The 14,843-nt window shown below is 43.8% G+C and overlaps 2 protein-coding genes across 4 annotated transcripts in view; one reads left to right on the forward strand and one right to left on the reverse strand.

The window, feature by feature from the left end:
- ano3 (anoctamin 3) overlaps nt 1-1,522 on the reverse strand; it is a gene marked incomplete at both ends in the record, with an annotated part of 29,949 nt that extends 28,427 nt beyond the window's left edge. Inside the window, one exon of the mRNA XM_084477803.1 lies at nt 1,477-1,522. Within this exon, the coding sequence (XP_084333929.1) occupies nt 1,477-1,522 (46 nt within the window). The remainder of the gene's footprint in view (nt 1-1,476) is intronic.
- An 8,401-nt stretch (nt 1,523-9,923) lies between these two features.
- Nucleotides 9,924-14,819, forward strand: svip (small VCP interacting protein). Of its 3 annotated transcripts, none has more exons than XM_084477617.1 (6): nt 9,924-10,076; nt 10,329-10,438; nt 10,834-10,884; nt 11,748-11,843; nt 12,360-12,380; nt 13,272-14,819. In XM_084477617.1, exons 2-6 carry the CDS (start codon nt 10,376-10,378, stop codon nt 13,284-13,286), a joined length of 246 nt encoding a protein of 81 aa, XP_084333743.1. In that variant the 5' UTR covers nt 9,924-10,076; nt 10,329-10,375; the 3' UTR covers nt 13,287-14,819. The 3 variants fall into 3 exon arrangements, with proteins under 3 accessions (XP_084333743.1, XP_084333742.1, XP_084333744.1); XM_084477616.1 differs by having other exon boundaries at nt 10,375-10,438; XM_084477618.1 differs by lacking the exon at nt 12,360-12,380 and having other exon boundaries at nt 10,375-10,438; nt 11,748-11,861.
- The last annotated feature ends 24 nt before the right edge of the window (nt 14,820-14,843 follow it).

Consider the following 14,843-nt stretch of genomic DNA (forward strand, 5'->3'; position numbering starts at 1 on the left):
TTCTGTGGTGTATTTTTAATCAGGTCTTTAATTATTTATATTTAAGACTTCAGATACTATATTGTGCCGATGAGTCTCTTAGCCTCTGTGGATACTATCATCATCATCTGTGTTATGTTGTGGATGTATTTGCATCCATATGGGCGGATAACGCATGCATACGCCTGTGAAAGGTCACGCTGCAGGCAACTCGTCGAGTCAAGCACAGAAGAGGATTCTCTTCACCAGACACATCCTACCTCGTTCACGGTAACAACCTGGGAGCGACTCGCTCAGGCCTTTCTGCGCATTAATAAGAGAGATGTGCATGGCGTTAATATCTGAGTTGGTCCCCGTCGGGCTGTGAGTGGACTGACTTCTCACTCCGACTGACTGCTTCCCGTCTGCTGGGAGACGAGGCCCTCACGCCAGGCTTTATCTCCAGGTGAACCCAGGATCACTTCACTTTCCTACTCAGCCCACTGGAAATTGTTCCTGTAGATCTTAGAATATATATATATAGAGATTGTATTGATTATTGGACGGTTTTATATTTATATCAGTGACCCTGTAACACATGACAGAACTGCTTTATCAAGTTGCATTCTATTTGTAATCGTTGAATGTCTGTGTTGATACATGGGTATTGATATATCTCTGTGTATTTGTGTCTGACTCCATCCATGTTTTGATATTATTGATCTCCTTAGCGTCTCACCTGTCCTCCTCATCGGGCAGGTTGAACAATGCTGTCTCTACAATGCTGCTTTGTGAAGCATTACCACCGTCAGGTGTTCACCACAAACAGCCCTCTAATGAAACACATATTCACGAAGTCCTTCTAGATACACTGGACACCAGAGAGCATGTTTCAGACAGCAGCCAGGAACATAAGGCAGGTTTGTGCAACCTTATCTTGCAACAAATAGAAGTATAATTTCTACAATACACAATATATATATTATAGAACAGATGAGAACAGTAGAGGTATGAGCGCTGCCCCCTTGCCCCCACATGATACTGATACATCAAATGCACTCTGCTCAGGGAACCTTTCACACGGGATTTGTCCGCACTCTGTTCACCACGACTGTGTTGCTCATTTTCTGTTTTCTTTTACCAATGAACCGCATCCTTTCAATACAAACAGTGTTCACGATAGGCCAAAACATTATTCACTTTATTATCTCACGATTGCTTCAATACAGATATGATTGTATGCACAATCAGTAAATTGAGAATATAAGTGAGGAATGGGCATTAGTAGTGATAGTTAGATTACGCTCATAACGCGGAGGTTCAGAACGAGGTGAACACTACATTACCACTAACAACTCTGCGTCACAAGTCTTCAGTGGTTGTAAAAGCTTGCGCTGAGTGCACTCATTATCAATCAATATTTACAAACTGCCAGACAAGAAAAAAAAAGTGCTAGAGGCGTCAACACCTTGTCCAAAGATACGGTCAACACGCAATGAAACAGAATTAATAACCGACCTTTTTGCTGCTTAAAGGACTGAATCGACCCCGAATGGTGCACCATTGTGGCGTTTGATCGCTTCACCGGACACGAGATATTCCGTATTAAGAAAAGAAAAGACGCCGAGCGCTTGAGCCTCTGAGGTGGGATTGCGTAGGTGTTCCCGCGGCTCCCATCCTGCCGACGATCTCACTCGCGATGCGCAAACCCCAACACCTGTCTACGCTCCGCACGCTCCCCCGTCCGCGGCTGTTGTCATGGTGACATAATGGAGAGGGGATCCGTGATTAACCATCACTACACTGTGTGGTCGCTGTCACCGCCTGCTGAATTACATCACTAGGGTAACCTTGGTACAAATGACCGGGGACGGCGACTATGAGAGTGATGGTCCGATGACCGGAGGACCAGGGCATGGAGCTGCTGATGAGCACCGAGAGTCTGCAACAGACAGTCTGCAACAGACAGTCTGCAACAGATAGTCCGCAACAGACGGTCTGCAACACAGAGTCTGCTGCGCTGTTGCTTTAGCAGAAAAATAACTGCAAACTCCTCAACACATAGATTTCTGTCGATTAAAAACGGTCACGTTTTTCAAACCACAATCCCCAAAAATAGTTGAATCCCCACTACACTACCACTCCCCCGCAGTGCTGGCCCTACCCATTAAGTTAGTGTTGGAGGAAGGCGATAGGACTATGAAGGGTCAGACCTCTGAACGATCATGTTAAATACTAGCTGTGTGAAGACCTCAGAACGATCAATAACGCGTCGTAATAACAGTCTGCAGCCACCCCGCTCGTCCAAGTGCTGACGATGGGTTTGTGAGCAATGGCAGAGGTCCCTCAATGCACTTAAACACAACACACGTTTGTGCACACCCACTTGAAAGTCAAAAACCCTCAACAAAATTCAACAGTTTTATGGAGATGGATCACACACACACACACACACACACACACACACACACACACACACACACACACACACACACACACACACACACACACACACACACACACACACACACACACACACACACACACACACACACACACACACACATTATGATATTTGTATTCATAATAAATGAGGTAGCTTACTGCTTATAGATGATACAATAATATTTATACATTTGCAAAATCCTAGGCCTACCTCCTGAAAATGTAATGGCATCTGTTTTTCTGCTGACTCAATTTAATGTCATGGCAGAACACCGAATAGCGCAAGATACTGGAAGCTTCTGTTGGTTGGGACCTGTTAACAATAACAACATGTGTCTGTAACATCATGGCTTACGGACGTTTAGAATCAATTAACTAACACAACTATAAGATTACTGAAAAAAGTTGATTATGACAAACTGAATAAACACTACATATATATCAGACATATATATCAGACCAATAATATAGACGACCACACGAGTGTTGAACACATGAGTGTTTTTATTGGCCATGTCCCCTGTCCATCACCTGTGTCTTTACAGCGTTAAGCAAGCAGCATAGGGTAAGGCCTGAAACACGCGAGGGCCTATCAATGAGTGTGTGTGTGTGTGTGTGTGTGTGTGTGTGTGTGTGTGTGTGTGTGTGTGTGTGTGTGTGTGTGTGTGTGTGTGTGTGTGTGTGTGTGTGTGAGCGTGCGTGCGTGCGTGCGTGCGTGTGTGAGCGTGCGTGCGTGCGTGCGTGCGTGCGTGTGTGTGTGTGTGTGTGTGTGTGTGTGTGTGTGTGTGTGTGTGTGTGTGTGCGTGCGTGCGTGTGTGTGTGTGTGTGCGCGCACGGGTGTGTGTGTGACTATCAAGAAGGTGTTTGGAATAAAGGAGCATATGGTTGATAGCAGCACAGCATGCCTCTCCATCTTCCCACTGGGTTGATATGTATAGCGAATGGTAGGCTTGGCAAACTGTCGACGTAGATGTTTTTCCTTTGCTTCCTGAATAAACAGAATAAGCAACTTTTGAATCGACGGAAGAGACGTTCTGATTGTTTTTAAATCTCACCCCATTCTGCCCTTTCGTTCTGAGATGTAGGTCAGATAAGACACGAAAGATAGAGCGAGTTTTACATAACACAATACTGCCCCCTTGTGGTTGTAACAGTCGTCACATCATCTGACGTTCATTTGTATTCTTGGACGCTCATTCTTTGTTGTTGAATGACTTTGTGCTGATACAAAATGGATATTGACATACACTACCGTTCAAAAGTTTGGGGTCACCCAGACAAATTCATGTTTTCTATGAAATCTCACTATTATTCAACAATTTTCATCTGTGCTAACATAATTGCGCAATGGTTTTCATCATTAATTAGCCTTAGCCATTAATTAACACGATTTTTTAAATAATGTACCATAGAACACTGGAGTGATAGTTGCTGGAAATGGGCCTCTGTACACCAGTGAAGGGTCGTTTGCGACCGAATCAGTTCGAAGGAACGACTCTTTAACAAGAACGAACCAGCCTGATTCCACATTTCAGTTCTCTCTCGTTCGTCTCTATCGTTCGTTCTCCCAGACTCAACTCCCAATCGCTGACTCGCTGTTCACTGTGTTAAGTAAGCAGAGTGGTGAAGAGGGACTGGCCTGGGAGACAACATCCCGATTCTGAAAATGAAGCGCTCCTCAGCTGAAAGAAACTTAGTTGTAATGTTGTGTGTTGATTGATGACCGTTTGCACGATCGTTTGAGAACGAGGGAAGAGCTGAGTCTGACTGACTCAGCTGAGAACCGTGCATTCCATGATTCACCGCTACCGGAAACGCGACTGAACGAACAAACGAACGAACGATTCTGAACGATTCTTCTTGGCGAACTGACCGACGCAAACTGAATCAAGGAAAATAATCATGAAATCCATCACTACTACACCTGATATTATATTGAAAATCAGCCGTTTCCAGCTAGAATAGTCACTTAACATTAACAATGTCTAGACTGTATTTCGGATTAATTTAATGTAATCATCATTGAAAAAAACTGTGGACAAAAGGAGCGAGATTTTAGAAAACTAAATACTGCCCCCTTGTGGATCTAGGTTGTCAATTGTATTATTGGATGCTGTAACATTATACATACACCTAGAGGTGATTTTGTTAAGAATGTCACGTTAAATTAAGTTATAATAAATAGATAAATATATATTTATATGGCAAAAAAAAAAAAAAGTAAATACATGCATAAATATCAATAAATATCTAAATAAAGACTATACATCTTTATCTAGCAGGTTTACATATTGTAGGTGGAAAACTATGAAGTCTGTTGCCATTTCTCCCTAATTTCTATCCTAGCTGCACAGGAAAATATGCAGAGTGAGTCAGTAACCAAACAGCGAGTGTAAACGGCCTTCATCGTTTTGTGGTCGTTCAAGGTCACCACCTTAACAGCACATCCAGATACCCGTTGCACTAGAAAGGTTCTAGGAATCCATTCGAACCGTGCTTATTGTTGAAGGAGCGTGTATACTGGACTGTGAAAACCCCAGTGACAGCTTATCAGAGTCTAACTAGATTACAGTGGATAGCTTCCCAAGTGCTCTACAGGAGACCGCTGAGGGGAAAATGCTGATGTGCCCTTTCGCACATTTCATGGAGAGGAAATCTCCGCGGCCAATCAGAACACCCTCCTCCGTTAGTCAGAAGTAAACACCGACCGGACCAGGAGAGGGGTGGGGTGGACTGAAGAGAGGGGTGGGGTGGACAGGGAGTGGTGGTGGGGTGGACTGAAGAGAGGGGTGGGGTGGACTGAAGAGAGGGGTGGGGTGGACTGAAGAGAGGGGTGGGGTGGACAGGGAGTGGTGGTGTGGGGGTGGTGCGGGGAGGGTAGACGATGGACAGGCTGACACCCAGCGAGGTGTCAGAAAGGTGTGGGAAACACGTTGGTATTGGCCTCTCACCGGCGCAGGGCAGTGTGCATATTGTGGTAGAGTCTGGTGTGGTGCGGAATGTGTTAACGACAATCGGAACCACTAGTAGAACGATTGGTAAATAGATCTTAAATAGGTGAAAAGATTATTCATGAACAAAAATGATAAACATGTTTTTACAATAAATAGAATTGATCAAAATGCAATAAATACAATTTATCAAAATGTATTGATCCAAGTGGACCATCAGTCTAATGCCGCTTGATTCCTATTTCATTAATAAACATTCATTGATAATCAATACTAGATTGGATGATGTAAGTAGCTGTTTGTCCGATGCTGCACTTACTGGAGTCCTGATCGCTCTCGAAGTCCGTGGCCCCCGAGAGAGAGACGTTGGCCCCCAAGGAGCTCCAGGAGACAGAGTGACTGATGCTGGGGTTGTAGAGGCAGGGCCCGGCCCTCCTGGAGCCAGCGGGGGGCCCACACTCCAGCAGCAGGGGCTCGGAAACCCCGTCTCCAGGACAGAAGGCGTACAAGTGTAGACACAAATGCACACACACACACACACACACACATAAACATGAATATACATATATACCCACACACACACACATGCAGGCACATGCACGCATAAATGCACATGCATATGTGCACACCCACACAGCCACACACACACACACACACACACACACACACACACACACACACACACACACACACACACACACACACACACACACACACACACAGAAGCATATAGCTTTAGAAAGGCTAAATACGCACTATGATTATACACTTAGAATTCCTCATTAGATAAACAGTATGCCAAAGTATAATGGTCATAAAGGTGCTAATACATTATTTACATATTATTGTTGTCCCTTGTCTCCCCTTCCCGCTATGTCCTTTAATATATGCTCCCATTGTTTATGAGACTAACATAGGAGCTGAGTTAACCCATCAGGAGATCATCTCTAATGCAAGCGCCTTATTCATTCCTCTCATGTTGCCAGGCTCATCCATTTTTAACACTTCTAGCAACATTCCCTTTGCCCTCTGATATTTGACACTAATGGAAAACATCAGCACGCTGAATGGCTGCTGTATGAAAACTAAAAGACGACGCACACTGCCACTGCAGAATCTAGCAGCCAGTCATTTTTTTAAGTGAATGAATGAATGCTTTTTTTACATGTTGCTCTAAATGTGTTCTGTATGTGCGGGACTGATGCATCTCCACCAAAGCATTCACAAAAGCACAGCAGGGAAATTAATCACACAATCACCCAGGTTTTGAATTTCCTTTCCTCATGCGATGCCAGCATGTAAGGCCAGCCTGTAAGGCTATTCAATTAAGAATGAGGAAAACTGATATTCAAAATAAGTCACTTCACCATGGTGGTGAATCCTGTATAGAATCACTTGTAGGCCCAATAAAGATGTGTATTCGGAGGAGAGCGTGTGTTATGAGTTGAATGGCCTACATTACATCATATTTATCCTTTAGTATTCGTTAGCCACAACAACAACAACAACAACAACAACAACAACAGCCCCCCCGAGGGTTTTTTCCAAGTGTGCATCCCATAATGCATCTGTAAATAAATGACCACATCTCCATATAGAAGTCTGCTGCGGTCGGGCGGGCGTCCTGCCCGTGTGTCCGCGGTCGCTGTGCGGTGGTAGAGGGCGAGCCTGACCATGTGACCCCCCCAGCCTCATTAGTCCCACAGAGGGGAGTTTACAGCCGGGGGGGGGGGGGCAGCGGAGCTTCACGCAACATGACTCACCAAACTGTGGTACAATAACAATAACTAACTATATATATATATATATATATATATATATATATATATATATATATATATATATATATATATATATATATAACCTCTACAATTTCAACATGAAGATTCCTCTCCCTGTTTCTCTGTGAATCACGACCCGAGCGATGTATCGACTACACCAAATGGAGACAGAGTGCAGACAGAAGCGGTTTCTGGTGTGGGACTCCCCCCAACCCATAACCCCAACTAAATAAAGCTCTGCTAAACCTGCAGTTATTTGGGATTCAAAAAGTAACAACCGAGCATATACTCAACTATACTCAATGATATGGTCCAAGTGAATTCTCTATTTGTATTTATTTTAAAGACCGGACCACAACTGCACCTCTTTAATAAAACAACCATAAAAGCGTCAGCGTTGGCTCACTGGACCCTGGTCATGTTGATGGTGTTAGCACCATAAACATACGTTTAGCTCTGTGATGTCAGCTCCATAGACATATATGGTTAGCTCTGTACATTATTCGGCTGGACCCTGGTCATGTTGATGGGGTTCAGTGTAGGCCTACATTAGTCCTGATCGATTGATTAGCAGCTCAATCTTCCTCCTATCCTCCAACATGGATTATTCATTGTGAACTAAGGGTATACATCTGTTGTGCCTTTAACAACCAGGTCGTGCTGGTCTGTTCTCCAGCCTCTCAGGGAGACGGGGAGGAAAGCGTTACCCCAGCCGGGATGGGGTAACGCTTTCCTAACAGGCTGTTAGTTTCTGCTGACTAACAACGGCAATGGGGTAGATGTATGGCAGTATGTACATGGAGTAAAGTTTGGAAATTACAAAAGATACACTGACATACAATGATACAATTGTTGTAACAAATATGCTCAAAGCACCACTATGCATTAAGTAGGCCTACTATAGTGGGCATACTATTGTCCAATTTAGAGCTATTTAATTATAGGGTGCTTTATCCGTTACTCGATTGCCAATTGAAAATGTTGCATTACTATTTTGGTCTGACAGCTGTAAATAGGCTGTCAAATAGGCTGAGTTAATAATAGGCTATATCTTCAGTTTGATATGCTTAAAATGTGTTTTGATTAGAGCTAGAAGGTAAATATTATTTCGGTATTTTGTATTAGGGCTATTATTTTTTAGGCTTTAGGCTTTGTGTTCACCACTGTGAAATACCCGGCAGTAGGACTATTATAAGTTATAAAACAGAGATGGAGAAGCAAGTGGGGTATGCCATGATAATCAATATCCTCTTACCCGCAATAATTGAGTTTAATATTTCCTGTGGGAGACATTACTTAGGCCTACTACTAATATAATGGTATTTTAGTTGATATAAACCTATCATTCAATCCTGACATGAATGCAATAAGTTGCCACTTCTCCAATTAAAACATCACTCAATAATACTTCACCTTCTGGAACATCAAAATTGTACAGTATAATGACCAACACTAAATAAGGCCTATACTGTAAATTAAACTGTTTATATAGGCTACACACACGCACACACACACACACACACACACACACACACACACACTAGTAAACAAGAAGACTTAGTTAAAACTGTGTCATTGGATAGCCTACTGTTACTCAAACTGCACATTGTGAAATAAAGCGGCCAGCCTACCTGATAATCGGTCGAAAGTAGTTATCTCCATGGTGCGGACTCGACCATCCAGTAGATATTTGCAAACATTTACAAGCGAAACTGCAACGAACACGATATGAGCCGTGATAAATAGAAACAACTCCTGCCATCACTCTGCACGTTTGATGACAAGTATTGGGTTTGACGGGGTGGAGTTTCAAACATTATCACGCGAACACTAATATAACATTTATTGAGTGCAGTAGGCTAGATGCTTTATGAAAATGCTTTATGAGTAGAAAACTTTAAAAGTTTTCACTTTATATGCATATTCCCAGCTACTGTGGCATCGAATCATAAATGTGTCTACCCGAATTCAATCCACTGTACAAAATATTAGACTACAGACAATTAAATGATAATATTTTGTTAGTGTTTGGGATGTGGACGAGCCAAATACTCAGAAAGCAGAAATCACAACGAAGCAATTAATCAACAAAAATATTTTCCTGACTATTATGCAGTGTGTTATGGTCGGAATGTCATATGTGTCATTACAATTTTATCATTGTGAATATTTACTAAAAGACCGGGATATGAAGTAACCCCACAGAGCTGGAACATACTGGCAACATTATTTTGTAGCCTCATAAAACATAATGCTATCTTTGCGAGTGATAGTGGTAGAAGAACGATTCAAGCATGTTACCTCTAGTCTAGATATTGTGTTGGACCACCGAGCAGAACGATTCACCCATCTGACCACTAGATGGTGGTGTTGGACCACCGAGCAGAACGATTCATACATCTGACCACTAGATGGTGTTGTTGGACCACCGAGCAGAACGATTCATACATCTGACCACTAGATGGTGGTGTTGGACCACCGAGCAGAACGATTCACACATCTGACCACTAGATGGTGCTGTTGAACCACGTTTCAGAGAAAAACAAAACCTCATTCTGGAGTTATGTTCAACAGCACTGGATGCTATTTGTATTGAAAATATGTATTTAAATTCAACAAATTGTCCCTATTGGAGACTTTTTGATCTAATATGAAGTTAGAATAATTCTGAAATCTGTTTTAGGCAGGAGGGACGGTTTCTATTTTATTTTATGTAATTATTACTATTACGAGTCAATGTTCATCGCTAACGCTCTGAATGTATCTTGAACGCTCCCCCAAGCCACTGCCTGTTGTGGAAACATCAACTCAACAACTCCCTGATACACGACTGGCTATCTGCTTCTGGAATGTAAATGTCGACGCTATTTGGCAACAGGTGTGGCCTAAAGTAGCACTAGGTCGCTTACTGCCCCTTCCCATGCTATCGCTCAGGTTTTAGGTGAGTGTGTAGATTGCTTGTTAGAGCTTCTTAGCGCTGAGCTAGCCTGTAGCTTAGCGTCATGTACAGTGTTGCCAGATTGTGCCAGATTTCCCGCCCAATCTGGCCAAACAGCCAGTTTTCCAATCTGCCAACACTGGTATAATCTGGCAACACTGGTCATGCAGGCGACGCAGCCTCAGCTGGAGATTCGAGGAGACAGCGTGTCCACTGTCACCCTTTAACTCCTCTAAATACTACTCTTCGTACCAGGTCATCTTCTGTCCGTTTCTCTCTTTTCTGTATCGGGATCATCCAGGATGGGGATGTGCTTCTCCTGCTTCGGCGGGGAAACGGACGACGCCATCCAGACTCCAGACCCAGTAGGTCCACTTCCACTTCAGAAGTTCACTTTTTTGTGGCGAGAATTTAATTTTAAAAAAAAGACCTGAATCGACGGATAGGTTGAGCTTATTCTCTCCTAGAGACCCTAGCCTACTGCATCACTGAACACGTGAACCATTGCAGCGACAGATGGACCTTTGTCCGATGCAGGAATGTGTGGAATGGCCAAAGTAGGCCTACTGGGCCAGTGTGATGGACCAGTAGGGTTTCTGCTTACCCGGTATCACCCTACTGGGCCAGTGTGATGGACCAGCTTCTGCTCACCCAGTATCACCCTACTGGGCCAGTGAGATGGACCAGCAGGGTTTCTGCTCACCCAGTGTCACCCTACTGGTCCAGTGTTTCTGAGGATCAGTTGAACGTTTCATTACAGGAGACACGGAGACGGCAGCTGGCTGAGGCGGCGGAGAAGCGGCAGAAGGAGGTAGGATGACCCCGGACAGTGGGAGATGGACCGTTATGTTCTGTGGGCACGGGGAAGACTGATCAGGGTGTCGGGTTATGTACAATACGGCCAGTGTGCTTCACCATGTGGTGGCTCGTCTTCTATTATACAGAAATTCCATATGCAAACCCGTAAGAACCATTCAAAACTTGTGTTAAGGTGAGTGGTGTTATGGCCCACAATAAGTCTTCTCTTCTACGTTGGCTTCCTACAGTCGCGGCTGATTTCAATCACATCTTTATGCTTTGAGGCCACGTTTCGTTTTCAATGTTAAATAAAAGATACATTTCTTCCTTCCACACATGTTCTTGCGCTTTCAATTTTCCTAGTAGCAGACTCCACACTTGAGCAATGAGGCGTCACATGCTTGTGCTTATATTTTGCAGCACTACACACGGCTGGGTGTCCAGGCCTGCAGGCCTTATTTGGCATTGAGCAGGGCGATGGGCTTCTTGGGTTCTCAGTGGAACATTGTTTTAAAAGGGCGCTGTCTAAGACTTTGTGTCTTCAAAGGTTTGATTCAGTTACAATATTAGTTTGGTATTCCGCAGTGTCCTCAGTCGTAAGTGTACCTTTAACCTAGCTGGATTATAAGGATTATCACTAGGATACCTTCAGGTAGTAAACCATAAATTATGAAATCTTATCAATGTGATTGTTAAGGTTGGCCTACAGCCATGATTTCTCTAGAGGAGCGGCACAATCTAGCAAGCTTTTTGTTCAGTCATAGATAAACAAAGGAATCTTATGACAGTGCTCTTTTAAAACCACGTCTGTCTTGCATGCCTGTTATGGCTCTTTTATGTTCTACTCTCCTTCTCCTCTGTTTTTACGTTCTGCAGACAACATACAGGGGTGTCAAAAACCCAGAGGCGGTGGATAGGAAAAGGAAAAAACAAGAGGAGACGGAGAAACAAGCCATGAACACCTCGGTGTCTGGAGGAGGAGGACTGAAGGTTAGTCTCTCCTCTGGAGGAGGAGGAGGAGGCTGAAGGTTAGTCTCTCCTCTGGAGGAGGAGGAGGAGGAGGAGGCTGAAGGTTAGTCTGTCCTCTGGAGGAGGAGGAGGAGGAGGAGGAGGAGGAGGCTGAAGGTTAGTCTCTCCTCTGGAGGAGGAGGAGGAGGACTGAAGGTTAGTCTCTCCTCTGGAGGAGGTGGAGGAGGAGGAGGAGGCTGAAGGTTAGTCTCTCCTCTGGAGGAGGAGGAGGAGGACTGAAGGTTAGTCTCTCCTCTGGAGGAGGAGGAGGAGGAGGAGGAGGCTGAAGGTTAGTCTCTCCTCTGGAGGAGGAGGAGGAGGACTGAAGGTTAGTCTCTCCTCTGGAGGAGGAGGAGGAGGACTGAAGGTTAGTCTCTCCTCTGGAGGAGGAGGAGGAGGAGGAGGAGGACTGAAGGTTAGTCTCTCCTCTGGAGGAGGAGGAGGAGGAGGAGGAGGCTGAAGGTTAGTCTCTCCTCTGGAGGAGGAGGAGGAGGACTGAAGGTTAGTCTCTCCTCTGGAGGAGGAGGAGGAGGACTGAAGGTTAGTCTCTCCTCTGGAGGAGGAGGAGGAGGACTGAAGGTTAGTCTCTCCTCTGGAGGAGGAGGAGGAGGAGGAGGAGGAGGACTGAAGGTTAGTCTCTCCTCTGGAGGAGGAGGAGGAGGACTGAAGGTTAGTCTCTCCTCTGGAGGAGGAGGAGGAGGAGGAGGAGGAGGACTGAAGGTTAGTCTCTCCTCTGGAGGAGGAGGAGGAGGCTGAAGGTTAGTCTCTCCTCTGGAGGAGGAGGAGGAGGAGGAGGAGGCTGGAGGTCTCTCCAGTCGTCCCGTCGGTGGGCCACCCTTACAGGACTGGCCTTTAAAGCCAGAGGCTGTTCCCACTGGGAGGTGTTGGAGCAGTACGATGGACGCCTGTGGAAACGGCTCCCGGTCCGTTGGCTGATGTTGAGTCCACATGGAAGAACCGATATTCAACGTGTAACGTTCTTCAAGTTTAGATTATTTCCAAAACCTCACACATGTTGTTAAGCCCTTATCAGAATATATATATATGTGATTGGTTAATGTTCGGATCCAGGGGGATCGGGGAGTGAGTATGTTGCTCATTCCCAGAGTGACTCACTGAGCAAATTCAAATTGTGCTCTCATAAGAACTCTGGATTTCCAGGGTACATGAAATGTATAATTATTGTATTATTAATTAATTGTATTATTGTTATTATTTATGTCTTAAATCGTATTGGTCAGGTAAAGGTTAAGTAAAGGCAATATAGGTCCTTAAATGCACCACTTAGTCCTTCACTGGGGATATTTTGTATCTTGACAATAAGCATGCATCACATTTTTTGAGGTTCTGTTTTTATTATGATCTCTCTAACCGCGAGTTCTCTGTGTTCAGTGGCAGGTTGGCTGAGGATCCTCTGGTCTTTGAGTTCAAACCACAGGACCGGAAGTATTACTGCAAGATGACCTGGCAGTCGTTTCTGCCACTGTCCAACGAGTCCTTTATTTTGAATATATATTGTTTTGCTCGCCAAGCGTCTAGTAAAGTGAGGGTTAAAGAACAATCAGTGAAGTCACAGCAGGACCTGATGCCATGTGACCACACACGCCATGTTGGACTGAAGGAGCTTTAACACAGGAAGGAGAATAGGAAGGAGTTCAAATGCTTGTTAAACGTATTCCCTCACAGAAGTGTTGTGTGTGTGTCGAGAAACGCAAAGAATTTGATGCTTTTCTCTGAAGAGCTCATTATGAAATACTTGTTAGAGGTGTTATCTTGGCTGCTTGGCATTTCAAATGATGGGTTCATTTACAAAGAGTCATTCATGGATGAGGAAGGACGTCAGTAGTTGGCCTCACAGAGTTTGTCTCTCCACAAAGGCTTTTAGACAAAGATGTTGCCTGTGGAAGCAAATATTTTTATATAATATAGATACAAATATAAAACTGTTCTTAACATTTCATATTCGATTTTGCTTTGTAGATCAGATAGAATTCCTAATTAAAGTTTGACACATTTCATTGATTCACATTTTATATCAGATTATTTTGGTGCACACTTTGTAATTTAGAGTCATTAAATTCACCTCCATTAGTGTTTCTATTGCTCACTGTGCATGATTTCGATTGTTGGATCTGTTGTTGAATTGTTTTATTTATGAGAAATTTTTGTATACAGTCTGCTTGATTTCATAAGAAAACAATACGCTTTTGTCAGTGAAGTGTCAGGTAGTGTGTGGATGGCCTGTGACGGAGCCATGTGTTGAATGGTACGTTACTGCTGCTGTACTCGTCACCAGTTGACGGAGGGAGACAGTACTCAGGCAATGGGCCTGAGTATGTATTTAATCTGACTTGCCATGCTTAACTCAGTGCTATTTATCGTTTTGAAGTTATCACTTGATCCTTAAATGCTTTTGGTGCTCTTGCCATTTGGAGGTACAGGAAATGTAGTCAGTGTTTGCTGCTGCATTAAATTATGTTCGACCCAATGCATTGTGTAACTTGTATTATTTCATGCTGACAAAATAAGAAGGCACAAATAAATCAGTGGTTGTGTATTCTTGTTCCACACCTGGAACAAGTCCTAACAAAGGTCCCTGGGCTCGGACAAGGACTGCATTTTAGACTAAGGTCCTGCAGTATACCATAAGTGTGTGGCCCTCATTAAACGACAAATATTATATACCGTCTCTTCTCTACAGACAATGGCTCAAACTTTGTTTTTTACTAGAAACGTTCATATTATTAATATTTTCCTTTGCCAATGCCAATTTTCCTTTGCCAACCCTTTACCCTTGAGCAGTAGAAAACCTCTAGGGGTCAGCACTGTACCAGAAATAAGGCAGCCCAAATGAAGACATAAAAACGATACGTAAGGGTCTTAGTAAAAATAACGCTGTTTAGGGAGCCTTATAAAAAATGCATAATAGGACTGCAGTGACATTTAGAAGCTGATGAACGGCGA

Source organism: Micromesistius poutassou (assembly GCF_964030765.1).
Source record: "Micromesistius poutassou genome assembly, chromosome: 13".
In the NCBI taxonomy this organism is placed as follows: Eukaryota; Metazoa; Chordata; class Actinopteri; order Gadiformes; family Gadidae; genus Micromesistius; species Micromesistius poutassou.

Coding starts and splice junctions, on each gene's coding strand:
- svip (XM_084477617.1), top strand. CDS start 10,376: ATGGGGATGTGCTTCTCCTGCTTCGGCGGGGAAACGGACGACGCCATC. Junction 10,885..11,747: donor CGGAGAAGCGGCAGAAGGAG/GTAGGATGACCC, acceptor TACGTTCTGCAG/ACAACATACAGGGGTGTCAA. Junction 11,844..12,359: donor CCATGAACACCTCGGTGTCT/GGAGGAGGAGGA, acceptor CTCTCCTCTGGA/GGAGGAGGAGGAGGACTGAA.